The sequence below is a fragment of the Mixophyes fleayi genome, chromosome 7 (assembly GCF_038048845.1).
Source record: "Mixophyes fleayi isolate aMixFle1 chromosome 7, aMixFle1.hap1, whole genome shotgun sequence".
Lineage (NCBI taxonomy): Eukaryota > Metazoa > Chordata > Amphibia > Anura > Limnodynastidae > Mixophyes > Mixophyes fleayi.
The window spans coordinates 107,015,258-107,034,545 of NC_134408.1; the positions used below are offsets into that span (position 1 = coordinate 107,015,258).

The 19,288-nt window shown below is 37.1% G+C and overlaps 1 protein-coding gene across 3 annotated transcripts in view; it reads left to right on the plus strand.

Moving 5' to 3' along the window:
* The window catches only part of ADARB1 (adenosine deaminase RNA specific B1), an 87,792-nt gene extending 71,397 nt beyond the window's left edge, over nucleotides 1-16,395 (plus strand). For all 3 annotated transcript variants that reach the window (XM_075180258.1, XM_075180259.1, XM_075180257.1), the window contains exons 3-11: nucleotides 1,285-1,359; nucleotides 4,432-5,360; nucleotides 6,567-6,681; nucleotides 6,838-7,006; nucleotides 7,617-7,765; nucleotides 9,257-9,425; nucleotides 10,916-11,097; nucleotides 13,291-13,469; nucleotides 14,346-16,395. In XM_075180258.1, coding sequence (XP_075036359.1) covers nucleotides 1,285-1,359; nucleotides 4,432-5,360; nucleotides 6,567-6,681; nucleotides 6,838-7,006; nucleotides 7,617-7,765; nucleotides 9,257-9,425; nucleotides 10,916-11,097; nucleotides 13,291-13,469; nucleotides 14,346-14,522 — 2,144 coding nt within the window. In that variant the 3' untranslated portion in view covers nucleotides 14,523-16,395. The remainder of the gene's footprint in view (nucleotides 1-1,284; nucleotides 1,360-4,431; nucleotides 5,361-6,566; nucleotides 6,682-6,837; nucleotides 7,007-7,616; nucleotides 7,766-9,256; nucleotides 9,426-10,915; nucleotides 11,098-13,290; nucleotides 13,470-14,345) is intronic.
* Nucleotides 16,396-19,288: the final 2,893 nt, after the last annotated feature.

The window sequence follows — 19,288 nt, forward strand, 5'->3', positions numbered from 1 at the left end:
GTTTAGAGATGCCATATTATTGGAGCAATCACAGTAGCAGGAGATCACTGTAAGATGAACAGTCAACAGATGATAGAAGGGCGGATGCTGGGAGTGGTAAGACAGGGGCTCTCCCCTTCCACTCTAACTTTTTTTTAAAAAAAATTCACTGTAGGCTTGGCCTGGTCAACTTGGGGCTCTCCAGGTGTTGTGAAACCACAATTTCCAGCATGCTCTGCCAGCCGATAGACAACACATGGAAAGCATCAGGTTGGTTAGGCCTGGTCTACAGTGTGTAGAAGATCATCAATATATAGTGGACTCACAATGGAACGGTTAGTGAATAGGAAGGTGCCCTTGAATCTGGTTAACCATTCCCCTCTCCAGTCTCGCAGTTGTATACTCACTGAAAATGATAGGTTTTTATTGCTCTCTGATTAAGTAATATTGTTTTGTAAACCATGTGTGTGGTAGTATAGAAAAAGTGGCAGACCATATGCAATGGGATGTTCTGCTGTGTAGGTATGAGCATATTCTTCACATAATACAGTGTGTTATCTGTAAATAGGGATGAGTGAAGGTAAATAACTTTGTTATATTTTAAACAACCGTTTATTACACACACACTCTGTGTGTGTATTAGGTAGTGTCTTGTGTCTTGTATTAGGTCATATAAGCACTGATTGACAGGTGTTGTAAGTTCTGCAGTAGGATAAAAATAACAATTCTAAGCATCTTTTTGTGGCACCAAGGAAATTTGTGCACTAAACCCCCGCCTCAGAGCTTAAGTGGACTATATTCGCTTAAGTGCCATTTTTACGTAAAATATTTTTTTTCAATATAACCACTTTTGGTTGAGCATCTTTGGTTTATATTTACGAATTTCTGATATGCAAAACATGACGTTGGGGTTATGTATTTTGCATAGTAATTCTATATATACAGATACCTATGAGAACAGCTCAGCATTATTAGACTAATGTGCTTATGCACTATATTAATCACAGAGCATTCTTCTGTTCACGTGTATCTGAAAACAAATGCATAATTACACAGATAATAAAGGTTTTTTGTCCTTTCCCAGCATGTTCAGTAATGAGTGATAGAATAGAATTAGTGTGGTGTGCGCCTCTCTGTCTCTAGATGTGCAGTACACCAGGACGGGCATTCTGCGTGGATTATACTTCTTATAGTGCAATTTGCCAGAATCTAAATGTATAATTACAAACCAAAATAATCTGTTTATATTTTATCCTTATTGTGTTAAAATTGCCTTTTACAATTACATGTCCATTTTCATTGCAGAGCGAAGCAGCATTCGCCAGTCAAGAAAGCAGCAAAAGTATTTTACCATGGATGTGGATGATGAAGAAAATATGAGTAAGATGTAGTTGATAATGAGATTTAGTGACTAGCTTCACTTTGGTAAATGACGCTTTATGTAATCTCCCACTAGCATACATTAGACTTCCCCTCAGTTAACATCCATGAAGGAAAGTCATCTCCGCTCCTCCACAAATAGCTGCACAGTATTTACATCTACAATGGGATGGTATTTTTTAACTTTACAAATATTCATAGGCATTATAATTTATCACCTTTGACTTTCACTTGCAACATGGGCTAACAAATGTAAATTTGACCCCATGTTCTTATTAATGTGGGTATTTAGATGAAACACTAGCATACAATTTAATCTGTATAACCACTCTAACAATTCACCTTTAAAACTATTGCATTAAAGATAAATGACTACTAATTCATATTGTTTGAAAAGTTTATAAAGCTGACAAAATGCCACAGATTTATCTCTGTATTTAATAAACATACTCGAAAGTACCTGTGTTTTAGCTGATGTGTGGGGAACACTAGGAAAAATGTCATCTTGTTGAATAGTTGTTACAGGAGGGTACAAATTACCTACAATATGAAACTTACCGGCAAACTGCACCCTACATACACAACTATTTAAATTAATAATTTATTAAAAACGAATAAAACTCCTTAATAATGAGAAAATGCATGCTCACACCAGTTCAGAATACACCCAGCACCCCAGCCAATTTAACTTTGAGAATAAAATAAATCTAAACTGTGTATGTCCAGTCTGTAAACAAAACAAATATGAATTCACTGTTCTTATTGTGATTGCATGTGTTGCCATGAAACAGATATCAGCAACCTTAACTGTTCTTAGCATCATAAAAAATATATGTAGTGTAGCAAATAGATTAACTAATCATTAATAAAGTCCTAACGTCTGATTCACTAAGGAAAGGAAAGCAGAAAAATTAGTTAGTTATCTCCTGGACATAACCATGTTGCAATGCAATACAAAGGGGTGCATATTGGTTTATTATTTTGCACATAAGTTAAATACTGGTTGTTTTGCCATGTAGCACACATACTTGATAGCTTTATTTTTACACTGAAATTTACAGTTGATCTAGGGCATACCTATTCCAACTATAAATCTGTCCCCACATTTTAAATGTACCTCCCTCTCTATTGCAACATGGGTTTGCCAAGTTGCACAGTTACTCTTTCCTTTCCTTAATGAATTAGTCACCTAGTGAACATATACACCAATTTAAACAATGAATTGCACGATATCGTATCCAAGAACGTCTGGTCAGTGTGATTTCAGGGTCCATATCGGTGTGACCTTACCAAGGCCAAGCATAGGAATGTCTGTGTTCCAGTTGCTCAGAAACTGATTTGAGATATAGATATAGATATAGATATATATATATATATAGATATATATATAGATATATATAGATATATATATATATATATATATATATATAGATATATATATAGATATATATAGATATTTATAAATGTCATCTGTTTCACTGTAGGTTCTCTATATTTGACATCTTGCTGTATCTATCATTCATTATTTCAATTGGTGTAGGATTTCCCTAGTCCCTCATGACTTCATTTCCAATATACATCTATTTATTGCTGAAGTTTTCTTACAAGGCTTTTTGGTCAAAATAGTGTAGTATAAATTCAGATATCATTGTTTTGTACATTTTGATAACTTCTTAACATGAATTCAGATGATATTGTACGCGTATATTTATAGCCATTCGGTTTTGTGATGTATTAAGTAACATGTTGCTGACCTTTCTTCTTACTGGCAACACATCCAATTATTTAACAAAAATACACATATTCAATATTTGATTGTGGTACCGACTGGACGTACATTTGTTTGCATCTGTGCCTTAAACTGTCTATGGTGCTGTGTTTATTCTGAGGAAAGTAACCACGAGTTTGCTCACAATAAAGGTATTTCTTTTTTAATGAATGTTTTAATCATGTTTGCAGATTAAATATTTTAATCGCTAGTTTGGTCTTTTAATTAACTGGTGTAACTTCTATAGTGCATGCACATGACAGAGCGTTGCTCATCTTTATTTAACATTTGCTTTTGTTTTCTCCTGGACTGGTAGTTTTAGTGTAGTTTTAGAATGGCTTTCACCCCTTTTTAAACGTTTGTTGTGAAATACATTCATTATATTGAGTTTATAATTCTGGTCATTTGCTAAAACATGATCCTGACAGGTGTTGCACACAGTAACAAAAAATTTATTTATTTTTTTCCAATTTCAATTTTTTCCCCTTGGTCTGTTGAGCGCCGAAAGGAGTAACCTATCGAGCTTTTGCTGGAGGATGTTATAAATGAAAATTTAGCAACCATTCCATCAGCTTTGTTAGCTGGGTAAAGTGGTGTGTGTTTGCTCAATTAGTGGTAGGTTCTAAGGTTTGTAACGCCTTAGGACTATGCTATAACATGTCAGATGTTTAAGACAAGGTGTATCTTAATCCATGGGGGCGATACTTGATGGCTATAAAATCATGTCCGTTTTCTTTCAATTATCATTATGTACATACAATGAGTTATTTTCAATCAAGTGTCTCAAGACAAATGTCAAATGGTTATAATTACTTTAACTATTGCATTTAATAAGTACATATAAACAATTTAAATTGGCTTTATAAAGTTTGCTTTACACTCTGACATTAACCTGAAATTAGCTAAATGTTACTGATGGCTGTACATACAATTACAAGTCCCATTCACTGAGAATGATCTAGCTCTTTGAGTTGGGTGCCCAATATTTTATTATGTTTAAAACCTGCAAATAATGACAATCACATTGTCTGTAAAAGCTTCATACACAATTTATGTATAGGGATAATGTTTTGTACAGACAACAAAATAAATAGGCCAGAACCAAATCAAAAGGCTTATGGGATTTGTCAAACGTTGATTATATTTAAATGGCCATTAGTAGTTGTCATTAGAAGAAAAGGAAAATATTTCGTGACCACACATCACTGAACCAGTGACAAAGATAGATAAAGGAATCTATAAATTTTGCATTTACAAGATCCTGCAACGAAGGCGTTGTAAGTTACTCTTTCTGGGCACCGCAGGTTCAAGCAGCACTGACGTTAAAGAAAACCGTAACATGGACGGAGTGTCGACAAAGGATGGGGATGGCCAAGGTTCCGGGGAGGGGGCTCAACTATCCAATGGGGGTGAGGGACGCAACAGAAAACGACCATTGGAGGAAGGTAATAATGGGCATTCCAAGTTTCGTCCAAAGAAGAGAAAGAAAACGCCGGGGCCTGTGTTGCCAAAGAATGCGCTCATGCAGCTGAATGAAATAAAGCCAGGTTTACAATATAAGCTTCTCTCACAGTCTGGACCAGTTCATGCTCCAGTTTTTATTATGACTGTCGAGGTTAATGGGCAAGCATTTGAGGGATCAGGACAGACGAAAAAGAAGGCCAAGCTTCATGCAGCTGAAAAAGCTTTACGCTCATTTGTACAGTTTCCCAATGCATCAGAAGCTCACATAGCAATGGGGAGAACTCTTTCTGTGAATACTGACTTTACTTCTGACCAAGCTGACTTTCCTGACACATTGTTTAATGGATTTGAGAAGTCTGAGCAGTCTGATCATGCATTGTTCTTAGGCTCCAATGGGAATGAACTCTATAATTCTACAAGTGACTATAACATGTCATTGGCTGGATCTTGTAGTTTAATCCAGTCTCCCCTTCCAACCCCATCTCTCTTTCCACCATCAAGTGGAAAAAATCCTGTAATGATTTTAAATGAGCTGCGGCCTGGTCTGAAGTATGACTTTGTCTCAGAGAGTGGAGAAAGCCATGCTAAGAACTTTGTCATGTCAGTCACAGTGGACAGCCAGACGTTTGAGGGGTCTGGGAGGAACAAGAAACTTGCTAAGGCGCGGGCAGCTCAGTCGGCCCTGGCCTCACTTTTTAACATGCAATTGGACCAGACCCCATCCCGACAGCCTATTCCAAGTGAGGGCCTACAGTTGCATTTACCTCAGGTAAGAGGATGGGCAGAAGTTGTTCATGTTTCTCTTCTGTTAACTTTTTGCTTGTTTTTGTTACTCCCCCAGTTTTGTTCTTTAAGCAACCAACAGCTGTTGTGCCAAGTCAAAGGTTACCAGCTGATGCTTTTGCATTATTTTGAAATCCATTGTCTTCACCTGTTGCTGCAGAATTCTAATATACGGAGTAGCTTATTTACCGAACTGCTTTTCCTATAAAATTATTACAAATATGTACACAGCACTTAAATAACAAAGAATCTGAAAGAATTCACTGGAGTTTCTAGACTCTATTTTATTACCTTTTATAGTAAAAGTAAGAGCGTTCCTATTAATGTTTAATATTACTGCTCAAGCCAACATTAATACTTCACATTGTGTTCTGCATATGGAATAAATTACAAAGTAGGTTTCTGGAGGTATTACAAGTTTCTAGGACAACATGAATTTTATTAACAGACAAAGCTTTGATCACAGCAATGCCATTTATGTAACTTGATGAATATTGGTAGCCACCATGTGTGTGTGTTTATAAAGCATATGAACCAATTATTTTCATGGTCTGTTACGTAGATGAAACTCCCAGGGCATGCAGTGGATAAAACACCACTAAGGGCTCGTTTACACGGGTGCTTTTTGCTCCCCTCTTCTGTGTTCTTAACAGACTACTCATAGAAGGAAAAATCTGTGAATTCTTACCTTTCATTCATCCCTATGGTGCAATGTATTCTGTTTCCACAGCCAAGCAACGACAATATGAACAAATGTTGAGAAATCTGTTTAGTGTCCTGTTGTCACTACTTGGCTATTAAACCAGATGTTGGTGCCATAGGGGTGTATGATTCCTAGGGCTGTTGAATATACATTGGGTTTTCTTTCTGTTGCTTTCTGAAGGGAAAAAGTAATAAATGATGTGACACAAGCTTTGTACACAACAGAAAAGAAAGAAGTATATAAGATCTTGGAAAGTTCTACAATAGTGTCCAAGCTGACTTTCAGCAGCTGTTTAATTGCTGGTGTGACAGATGCTGGAGGAATAACAGATTTCTATATGAAACGCTGTTTTCAAACACTGCTCAGCTTTTTAGCAACTCAGAAAATCTGCATTGTGTCCCATACATTTCAATAAGAAAATCTTTAGAAAAACAAAGGAAATGTGACAGCAGGATAAAAAACTCACCTTATTCCATTTTATGTTTGAAGGTTCTGGCTGACGCTGTTTCACGTTTGGTTGTGGACAAGTTCAGTGAGCTAACCGATAATTTCACATCTCCGCATGCACGCCGGAAAGTCCTAGCTGGAGTTGTCATGACAACAGGTATATGTAAATAGGGGCTATGGTGGTTTTCTTGTGTGTTTCCTTAAAAGCTTAAACATTCTAAAACCTATGGTTTGTTAGTCCTGCACTTAATGTTTTGAAAGGGAAGGACGGGAGTTACATAAAGGTGCTAATTTTGAAATAATTTGAATACAGGAATCGATGTGAAAGATGCCCAGGTCATCAGTGTTTCCACTGGAACAAAATGCATCAATGGAGAGTATATGAGTGACCGTGGTCTGGCTCTTAATGACTGCCACGCTGAGATTGTAGCTCGCAGATCACTGCTTAGATTTCTCTACATACAGCTAGAGTTAATGCTAAGGTGAGTGAAAAACTATTGCAACAACAGATTATGAAAGTATCTATCACAATGGATGTTCTCTTTGGGAGTAAAATGCTTGATAATATGAAACTTCAACTTCCTTACATCAATTTAGAGACTGTAATAATTCAAAATGTTAAGTTGTGTACTTCACCAAAAGGACACGTCATCCTTACTAATATTAGTATTGTAAAACAATTTAGTTTTTATGGCATCGGTTTTTTTTAAAAAATCACATTGCGAATAATACCATTATAGACTATTATCACCTAATAATAAGGTTTGCGTTTAAGTCTACCTGCATTGAGGCCTTTAGTCAACCAAAGTGGGTGTCCATTGGTGCTTTAATTATCACTTCATATTAAATTTGCTATAAGTATTAATATCTTGGCAATATAAACAATACATGTTTTAACAACATATATTTTTTAGAATTATTTTAAAATCTGTCTAATGTGCATAGACTTTTGCTGTTTCAGCAAATACAGTATTTACTCCTATAAGCTTTTACACTGCTTTTAAGGCCTCCTCTAAATAAGCATTTAATTACTATAGCTAAATTACATATTACCTTGCAAAATATACCTCTATTGTGTCAATCGTTTTTCAGCACTAAAGAAGATCAGCAAAAGTCCATATTTATAAAGTCTGATCGTGGTGGATTTAGGCTGAAGGATAATGTTCAGTTCCATCTGTACATCAGCACGTCACCATGTGGAGATGCTCGGATTTTCTCACCTCATGAAGCTGGACAGGAAGGTACTAAAATCTCTACCCGTTTCCGGAATTCATTGAATACACCTGAGACCTTCTCTAAAATACTTGTACAGCATTAGTGATGTCTTCACTTATAATTTGTGAAATTATTATGGGTAATGGAAGTCGCCTCAGATCTGTGCCTTTTATTTGGTTAGGGAACTTCACAGTGATTTGTAATATCCTTATAAATTGTATTGAAGATGTACATTATCCCATATGTGGTGTTTAGTCAGATCATATAATGAATTTAATGGCAAGTAATAATATATGATACATATACTGTAAACCCATGCAACCTCTGGACTCAAAGGCTAACAACCTCTGGGCTGTACAAAAGCAAGTTATCTATGTCTTCATAAAACAGTATTAGGCCCGTGCTCTATTTCAGAGATGCAAGAGCGGCATTAATAACAGGATATCGCTCCCTGGAAATTTAGGTAAAGTGGTAGATATTATGGGCTCTATTGACTTTCTGACAAGAAGTAATCAATGTCAAGTACCAACAAATATACAATGTCACAAGTTTTACCAATTAATGATGGCATAGGAAGATAATCCAGCACTCCAAGAATGCAAATTAGTGATCAAACTGTCGGGTGTATAATTCACGGATTTATTATTGATGATAGAGATGCAACAATACGTTAAAATTACATGCCCAGGTAGTTTGCATCATGATAAATTAATGATCACTCTGAGGTATATAGTCCAATATGCAACTATGGATGTGAAAATTATAAAAAAAACAAAAGGTGCACAAATATGAAACACTACACGTCCATGTGGTTTGTATTGTACAAATCCAAAGGACTACATTTAGGTGCACTTTAGCTCACATCCATGATGTCATATCCACACCAGAAGCATGATATTGGATTGAGGATTATAAGAACCTATGTATCAACCATATAGTTATATAATGTGTTTAATAGAAGGACATCAAATACATGAGCTGAAGTGTACATAAAAATAGTCTATTGGATTTATACAATACAACCACCTGGGCATGTAGTTGTTTCATATTGGTGCATCTTTATTATCATTATCACATCATAATATTCCATTGAATATTTGTTGGTACTTAGCATTGATTAATTCTTGCCAGAAAGCCAATAGAGTGCATAGTATCTACCATATCATATTACCTATGTCTCCATTCCTACACACAGTGGTATAACTGTAGGGGGTGCAACCACTACAGGCCCTGGAGGTGTGGGGGGCTTGAGGCCCCATCTCTGCTCTCGAGAGGAGTGGAGGCAATTTCTGAGATGAGGGGGGGGGGGGGGGGTCGGTGGAAAGGCTAGGCTGGCACCTACCCACATTTTGCTATAGGGCCTGGTGGTGCACTGTTCCCCACCTTCCGTCACAGCACTCACCTCTGGCTTTCATTTCAGATTGACTCTATTTTGTATATTTATATCCCATTTGTTCTAGCTAATTATTTTATAAATACATTTTCCATCTCCCATATTATTCATCTATGTATTACAGATCAAGGAGATCGCCATCCAAACAGAAAGGCACGAGGACAGCTTCGGACAAAGATAGAGTCTGGAGAAGGTACTATTCCAGTAAGGTCCAGCAGTACCATCCAGACGTGGGATGGAGTCTTACAAGGAGAGCGGTTGCTCACAATGTCTTGCAGTGACAAAATTGCCAGGTAATCTTACCTTTTCCTTTTTTAATAATGGTAACATTAAATGGATTGTGAAACTAATTCTGAATTAAACCTAGATTAGTATTTTGTAGCATAATATTTTTTGGTTTGCTTTATAGAATTTTAATCTAGATAAATAGTGTGCCTCTATTATTACCTCCTTACTGAATATCTGTTTATCTTTTACATATTGAAATAACAGAAATAAATGTTTTTCCACTTTGATTAAAATTATTTTGAACTTCATGGAGGTGTCTGGGATGTTGCTTACCCATTAGCAGCTTGCATGTTTTTTCTTAATGAAAGGTTAGTTTCTCCCAAACCTAATTCAATTTGTGTGAAAATAGGTGACCTAAAACTAAGAGAAAAATGTTTTACTTGTACGTGGAGGATACGGATATTTTGACAATGAATGTAATTGTTCAAGCAGGAGACTCTCCTCCTCATGGACCTTGTTCAGGGTTGTAAAAACGTCTCCTTCATGAACTTATTCACCTAAATCAGGCCTGTCCAACCTGCGGCCCTCCAGATGTTGTGAAACTACAAGTCCCAGCATGCCCTTCCAGCTATCAACAGGTTGTCTACTGGCAAAGCATGCTGGGGCTTGTACTTTTACAACACCTGGAGGGCCGCAGGTTGGACAGGCCTGACCTAAATGATCTTGGACTGTTAGATGCATGGGGGGACCCTCCAGTTGCTGATGAGTAAAACTTTGTATTTATTTTAGGTCACTTAAGACTAACCAAAACTGAAATTCGTTGGGTTAGCTTTAAGTTTTTCACCTCAAATCTGTTTCTCCTTTAAAACAGGATGTTAATGATCAACCCAATTTAAGTCCACTCCACGACCTCTGTTAGAGCACTCAAGCCTTTATATGGTCTAGGAATTTCTCTGTGACTTCTAATAGCCTTCTAATTCACAGTAAGGGGGCACACAGCCCTCCTTATACTGTCAGACAATTTGTTTGTTGACACAGCATAAAATACAATATGGTACAATACAATACAGAGATGTTCTCTGGATACAGTTGTGTTCAGGACATAGCACCAGAGTTGTATTGTATCCCTTCGCTACAAAAGTAAACGCACAGAAAGAACCCAAAATGATGATTGATATATATATATATATATATATATATATATATATATATATTTATTTTTATTTTATTTTTAAATCAAGTAAAATTTAATTGCATTTTTTTTACTTTTTTACATTTAACAACAAACAAGCCCAAAACATTAGGCTAGCATAACAAACTAAAACCCACACAGGGGTCAAAATGATGATATATTTAAAGTTACTGGAAGGCACCTACAAGCCAATAAATTGGCCATCTGAATAGGAACAAACTATTTATAAGCTTACATTTCAAAAAGCAATAGGTTGAAATACTACTTAATAAGATTAGTATATTCAATTTGATATTTTGCTCTGTTCCTAAATAAACTAATTACTTTTTCATTCCATATTAATGACTCAATCCTTCTATATAGGTGGAACATTGTGGGCATTCAAGGATCCCTATTCAGTCTGTTCGTCGAGCCAATCTATTTCTCTAGTATTATCCTGGGCAGCCTGTATCACGGTGATCATCTCTCAAGGGCCGTCTACCAGAGAATAGCAGATATAGAGGACTTGCCACCACTCTATATACTCAACAAACCTTTACTGAGTGGTAGGCTTGTTTTCTTGCTGATATTTAATACTGACTTTCTGTTTTTCTCAAAACAAAGACACTACAATATTAATTGATAGGATTATAGAAATTATTTATTTTTAAAGGTGTTTTGCACTTTTGGACAACCTGCTTGAATATCCCCTTCCCCAGGTTATATTAAGGGTGAATGTATTTCTAAAAGTCAACAACACTTAATGAAATATGACACTTGTTTTGTAATTGAAATATGCAGACTAAAAATGTTTAGGCTGTCTGTGATTATATTCCGTTACTTGTTAGTGTGTAACAGGTAGTTGAAGGGGAGCAAATTGATTAATAGTGCAAGCAAAGCCTTCTGCTTTGGTGTTTCGGTTTGCCTTGTAAAAGGAACGCTGTACGTTGTGCACACCAAAACAGTCTGCTTTACTCCGTTCAAAACAGAAGACAAACACACACAGCAATATGGCCAGCAAACTACATGTCTGTAAAGATTGCTTTAAATATTACAACAATCTCTGGCACAGGAATTGTAATAAAGAAGTTGTTTTATTTATGAACATGTACTTATGAGTATATTGGACAACTAAATATTTATTGCATTGCTTATCAAAAAGCTGCAAATAGCATTAACAAATCCTCATACTAAAGAAAAGCAGTTATCTAGGAAGTCCAATGTTGTGGACATAAAGATGGACATTAACACAACTCCAAATGCACATACACCAATCACAACATACACATCGCCTACACAATGATACCTATTAATAAACACATGAATCGAAAATTCTAATTTTCTAGATTCTCCGGTAAATAAAACCTCTCTTCCCTTCTGCCGCCAACCTTCTCATCTCTTTTGCATTGCACTGTGGCGTCTCTATGAATACAGTACAATTACACCACCACCTTCTACTGAGCAGCGGACGCTATCATGCTGTGCTCCTCTCTGGCACCCTATCCCCTACAGTACATATTTAGCCTTCACCCTCTTCTTGCTAATACATCAATGCTTTGCGCTCTGTGCAAATGGTACCTGCTACACTCTAAGTAGGCCAGTATCCCACAAGACTTTCCTATATTACCAGCTTTCTACTTTTAGTCCAAGGTACTGTAATTGCTTACTGCACGACCCACTTACACACTGCTCACTGAATGTCCCTGCAACCTTCATTTCTCTCAAACCTACATTCAGTAACACAGGCCAACAGGGTGAAAGTTCACGAGAAAATGGATAAAATTTGGTGTCATACACATAGTGGTGACTCTGAAATCATAAGGAGCTTATTAGTTTTCCATGAGAAGTTGCCTTATGCATCCACCGCCCAACACTCTAGTCCAGTAAGAACACCAAGATCCATAATGTGCGGGAGGGATGGACTAGGACCAAGCCTTGTGGTATTCCAACTGATGGAAGTTTAGTGTGAGTGGATCCAGCAAAACAAACACTAAAGTAGAGGGATTTAGACTGGATAACTGGGTTTTGTAAGCAGTACCCTGGTAAAAAAGAAAAAAAGCATGGCATTGTGTGACTGCTGCAGGTGATGGATCTGCAAGATCGGTGTGTGTCTTGGTCAGAATTCAAGGGCTGTTTTGTTCACATGGTACATTGGACTGTGTGGATGCAGTGATTAGTGTGCTCACACACTTGGGTCAAAGTGCAAACATATACAAAATAATGCACACTATACTGACACCTATATTATGCAGTAATCTAAACCAATTGCAACTCTGTAAGGAAAGCTAATGACATTAGGAACATCATGCTATCATACAATGTGGAGAGCTCCCACTTTCTATACTAAAAAAAACCCAAAACAAACCACTAAATCGCAAACATTACATTAAGTATCCCCACTGTCTACAGTAATGCTTATTGAAAATGGCATACACACACTTTACACTTGGCATCTCAACAGATGTAGAAGCATTGTGTTGAATTTAGTATTTAGTTTGGAGACATGGCCTTATGCATATGTCTGTCTTACAGCACTGCTTTTCATGGGCCCTATATCTTATACCAGCCTTTAAAGAGTGTGCACGTTTATACACTTAGAATTGAATTGTAGCTTAGAATTCCTGTAGTCAGTGGAAACTCTAAATACCAGGCTGACATGAAGTCAGTTTTTTTTAGCATGTTATAATTTTTCATATTTTTTCAGAAGCCTGTATCTTGGTTCATAGCTCCAATAAGACACTGACTTTTTATCTCACCAGGTATTAGCAATGCTGAAGCTCGCCAGCCAGGCAAAGCTCCAAGTTTCAGTGTCAATTGGACAGTGGGAGACACCGGCCTTGAAATTATTAATGCTACCACAGGCAAAGACGAGATGGGTCGCGCATCACGTCTGTGTAAACATGCTTTGTACAGCCGATGGATACGTATACATGCAAAGGTGTGTTTCATGTAGTCGGATAGGGCTGTTTGTACTTTTCAGAATTGCTTTAAACATGCAAATATTTGTCACGTCTTTTACAATCTCCTTTCATTGCTATCCCAACACATTTCTGAAATGAAGTTGGTTTCAACAAGTTGAAAGGAGCCTCACAGCACTGGGGTCATGAGCTTGATTTCCGACCATGGCCTTATCTGTGTGGAGTTTGTAAGTTCTCCCCGTGTTTGCGTGGGTTACCTCCCACACTCCAAAAATATACTAATAGGTTAATTGGCTGCTGTCAAACAGACCTTCGTCTCTCTGTCTATGTGTGTGTGTGTTAGGGAATTTAGACTAAGCTCCAATGGGGTAGGGACTGATGTGGGTGAGTTTTCTATACAGCGCTGTAGAATTAGTGGCAGGAGGAGGATTGGCTTTCTGTTCTGTCACTGGACATGTTGGGTGATTTGGTTTTACGATCTTGTGCCTACTTGCTACAATTAAACAGGAGACTGTCTTGCATTTGTGACAATGGTGACATTCTAGATTGATACATTTACAACAGAGATTAATGATCTCTAAGATGACAACAAAAGCAAGCTGCGCATTAGATACATGCCTAACTGTAGTGTGTTTATACCTTGTGTGATTTATTGTCTGCTTAATTTATATTATAGATTTAATATATTTAGATATCTTTACATATTTTTAAAAAAAAATTAGTGTACAATACTTTTTGTTTATAATCATATGTTGAATTGTGGTGTGTATCAACATGTATCTCTGTTCAAAAAAAATAAAATAAAAATCTCCATAAAATAAAAATGCGCAGAGGAAACTTTTTGGAGTTAAATTAACTAACTTTTTTTTTTTTTTTCTCCATTTTAAATTCCACAGCTTTCTTCCAGCCTGAGATCCAAAATCGTAAAACCCAACCTCTACTACGATACAAAGCAGTCAGCCATAGAATACCAGACGGCAAAAGAATGCGTTTTTAAAGCCTTCCAGAAGGCAGGACTTGGAGCCTGGGTTAAAAAGCCTATTGAACAGGACCAGTTTCCTCTTACCGCTTAACACCTTGAACACCGTTTTTTCCCTTTCGTCAGGCAGGGGTATATGGACACTATTTGTAGATCTCATTATGATTTCCTCATTTCTCTGATGTGCCAATCATACTCGTCTGCCTTTTTACTTCCCTGTCCCCAAACCGATAACTTTTAGGTCATACATTGTTTTAAAGGATCTAGAAGAGTATTGATTTTATTTATTCCTTAGTGACCAAAGGCAGTATAACTTTTTTTGTAAGTACCTGCCTCAGTTTTTATTTTAAGTAAAATATATCTCTCGCTGGATCTCACACTTATGTAAATTGTAGATAATTACAACAGCACCTGTGTGCTAAACAATGGGCAGCTGAATTTAACTTGGAAAGTGATTCTTATGTCATTGCAGATAGGTTATTAATAATGGTTTTACACTGTATTTTTTTTTTTTTTTTTTTTAAGTGAACGTGTTTTACGAGCTTGTTTTGTTTTTGTGAAATCTAGCCTGCTGTTAATACTAACGTAACCAGCAATATCTCCGTTTTGGGTTTTTTAATTGTCCTCTTCTACTTAATCTTGCAAACATTTTACTGACTGAGGAGGACAGTCAATAGCACCCTTCCTCCTATAGCAAAAGGATTTAAAACCAGCTGCTAAAATGTGTGTCCCAATTGTCTATTTATGTGCGGCTAAGATTTTATTACGCAGCTTTTATTCTATATTTGCTTTTCATTTACACAAGTGAATTCAGATTTTCACCATTGGTTAACTGGAAAAGAATGCTTTTGTATTTTCTTTGATCTCTAGACTGTAGTTGTGAAACAAAATTTATATAAGCAAAGTGTTTGCTGAGAGTGCAGCATATGCATGCAAAGTACAGATATTATTCCAGGAAAAAGTTGTTTAAGTAACAAGGAATAGGTAATGTGAAATGAACTTCACATTTGTGTGCGTTCGCCTACGTTTTTTGTGTGATGTCCTTTTACCAAAACATCTTGCTTAACTTAATTGTAGCGTAACATTGTTCAAAATGAAATGAGCTGTCTGCTTAATGAGCATGATTTTACCACTTTAAAAATATATGCATTCTATCTCTGAAGCTGCCAAATGGGGCTCATTGTTAATTTGTCAGAGTTGATATATGGCAGCGTTCTCAGTTGTAGTCAGTCCAGTCATGCTGTATCTCATTAACCTATAGATGTGGGCAATTATGGGTCAAAGGTATGAAAATGTGGCATGTTGGCGTTTTTCTTTTAATTTGGCCAGGCAAGTACAAACCGTTATAACTTTATATCTTGTAGCAAAACTAAACTGTCTGCTCACTCTAGACCTTCTTATGGGGGGAACGTTGTGGGGGGAAAAAAGTTGTTGAACTCCATCTTCACTCAAATTTATCTTCTTGTCAGAGTTACTTTTTGTTGCTGAATACAAACAAGAGAAAAGCTCAGGTCTGTGCATTGGACACTATCCGTGACCACAAAAATAAATTTACCTGGAAGACCAATTTTCTCTGAATGTGGATTTCCCATTTTTTGTTCTTTGTGCAAGACTTTATCTTTTGAGAGTAGCTTCTTGAGACAGGGCTGCCTCAACCACTTTAATGAGTAATGCATTTCAGCAATTGTGGACTTTAATGCAGTATTCCCACAGCATAAAACTCAACTAAGTTAATTGCCTCTCCAAGACTGCTTTTCCCAGTTTTTCCGGCATATGTCTTCTGGCAAACAAGAACCTGGAGTCCCACTCAAGTCATCTGCTGCTGTCATGCGTAGAATATTCTCAAGTCTCTGTGCTCACCTGCTTCACTATGTCTATGGAACATACAGAGTAAACATTTGAGGGTTGTATGTAATTAAGCAGGGATTGTGTGTATATATACATATATAAAAGACTATCTCTCTGCATTCTGCTTGTATGTGTTTATTTGCATGTATTCCTTTGCAGGAAATAACACATTGTATAAGTTACAAACTTTTTTTTTTCCGTTTTGCTATTGTGGTACTATGTTAGAAAATGTGTTGCATAGAGAGGGTGGGCAGCTAAGTTTTCTTTATATAATAGAATGTAAATCTGTAAGAGGTTAAACGGCCTCTATAATGAATCCTACACAGATGTGTTTCTGATAAAGCCTTTTTTTATAGCAAACATTCATTTAGTTTATTTGAGCGTTTGAGTTTTATAGCAAGTTATTTTACAAGATACTGTATACAACTTCCTAAATGTCAAGGCAGTTAGGCTTACACAGTGAAGGCTTTACTCCTTGGGGATGTTATATCAAACACTAAAAAAGGGCCTTTTGTGTACTGTTCAACCTGTGTGCAAATCAAAAGTATTCAAGCATATATTTGTGATTCACAATCTATCTCTATATTATATCACACGCAACCTTGGTCATGGAAGTTATACTTTTGCACCATGGCAGTATGCTTTTCTCAAGGAGGATCTGTCTTTCTCTTGACACTATAGTCCATGACCTTTTCATGTACAATAGAGACAAGTAATCAGAAGCATAGGTAAAGTTTATATAAATGTAGTTGTATCTTAAATTATTTCACTAGAGGCAAAATAAAATGTGCTAATTTTCTTTTGCACTGTAGCCACACTTTTTTATTATTTTTTTTATAGCATTTGAGCACTTAAGTTTTCAAATAGTTTCCTCCCCTATGTATATGTGATGATTACTGGTTCTAGAGTCATGGCCAAAAGTTTTGAGAATGACTCAAGTATTGGTTTCCACAAAGTTTTTAGACCTTTTTGTCAGATGTTGCTATGGTATACTGAATTAAAATGACAAACATTTCATAAGTGTCAAATGTTTTTATTGACAATTACATTGTGTATGCAAAGTTTCAATATTTGCAGTGTTAAACCTTCTTTTTGAAGACCTCTGCAATCGTCCTGGCATTCTGTCAATCAACTTCTGGGCCACATACTGACTGATGGCCACCCATTCTTGCCTAATTAATGCTTGGAGTTTGCCAGAATTTGTTTTTTTGTTTGTCCACCTGCCTCTTGAGGATTGACCACAAGTTCTCAATAGGATTATGGTCTGGGGAGTTTCCTGGCCATGGACCCAAAATTTTGATCCCTGAGCCACTTAGTTATCACTTTTGCCTTATGGCAAGGTGCTCCATCATGCTGGAAAAGACATTGTTCATCACCAAACTGTTTTTGTAAGGTTGGGAGAAGTTGGTCTTGGAGGATACCTTCTTGACACCAGGCCATTTTCCAAAGGTCTTTGCCTAACTGTGCATGCGCATGCGCATGCACTCACCTGCCTGCTGCCATTCCTGGGAAAGTTCTGCACTGGTAGTGCCCCGATCCCGCAGCTGAACCAAATTTTGGAGACTGTCCTGTCGTTTGCGGGACGTTCTTCGGTTCCCTGAAGCCTTCTTCACAACTATTGAGCCACTCTCATTGAAGTTCTTGTTCTGATAAATGGTTTATTTAGGTGCAATCTTACTAGCAGCAATATCCTTGCCTGTGAAGCCATTTTTGTACTAAACAATGATGACTACACATGTTTTCTTGCAGGTAACCATGGTTAATAGAGGAAGAACAATGATTTCAAGCACCACCCTCCTTTTAAAGCTTCCAGTCTGCTGTTCTAACTCGATCCGCATGAGAGTGATCTCCAGCCTTGTCCTCGTCAACACTCACCTGTGTTAACAAGAGAATCACTGACCTGATGTCAGCTGTTCCTTTTGTGGCAGGGCTGAAATGCAGTGGAAATGTTGTTTTTGGGATAAAGTTCTTTGTCATGGCCAGTCCCGTAACTAGAAATTTTAGTGCCCTGGGCGAGACAGGGCATCGGCGCCCCCTATCTTAGTGGAAGTGACCTTTGTTGTGGAGGTGTGGGCTAGCACTTTTCCTTCAATGTGTTTCACTGATATTCCTGAAAGCTGTAAAAAAAAAGCAATCGTTAAAAAAACTGGTATCTATTCACAAAAACTAATAAACACTCTCTCGGTGTAATTATGCTTTTATATATGAGAATTTGACTTAGTCCCTGTCTCAGTGATGGGGTACAAATGAAAAGACTGGTACGTCCTTTGTACCCTGAGACAGGTCAGGTGTCGTGTTTTGTCCTTCTCCAGTTCTACCTTGTCCTGGTCTGGGGCACGGGGGTAAGCCGCTCTATAGAGGGGTTTGATTTTTTTTTTACTTAAAACAAAAATAATATAGCAATCCCAGACAGTTTAACCTTTTTATATACATATTACTCTCATAATCCCAAGCAAAATGTACAAACACTCTTGACAGAGTGAAAGGTGATGGCATATTGGGAGAGAGAGACCTGATTTGATTGCGATATTAGCCATATATTTTACTGCATATTAGATATGCAGTAAAACTGGATATATTTTTTTTTATGCATTAGTAAGCATCAGGCTTCACTTAAGCAGGTGACCACGTTCTTATTACGGTGTCTTGGCCATGTGAAGATGTGTGCTATTTGATTTCTGCCAGGACATCTTTAAAATCAGAGAACTCCTTGTATTATTTTTAAATGTTGAAATCTATACATTGCAGAGGTGGAGAGGTGCTTGGTTGCATAGGGAGAGGAATCCGTGGCAGAAAGAAAGACTCAATAATGCCACTGTATAGGTCATTGGTACAGCCTCATCTAGAATACTGTGTTCAGTTCTGGAGGTCTTACAAGGTAAATGAGGGAAACATTATTCAAAGGAAGAGAAGTTTTAGAACATGAGGACATGCACTGACACTGGAGGGAAGTAGGTTTAGAGGAAATCTGAGGAAAAACTACTTCACAGAAAGGGTAGTGGATACGTGGAA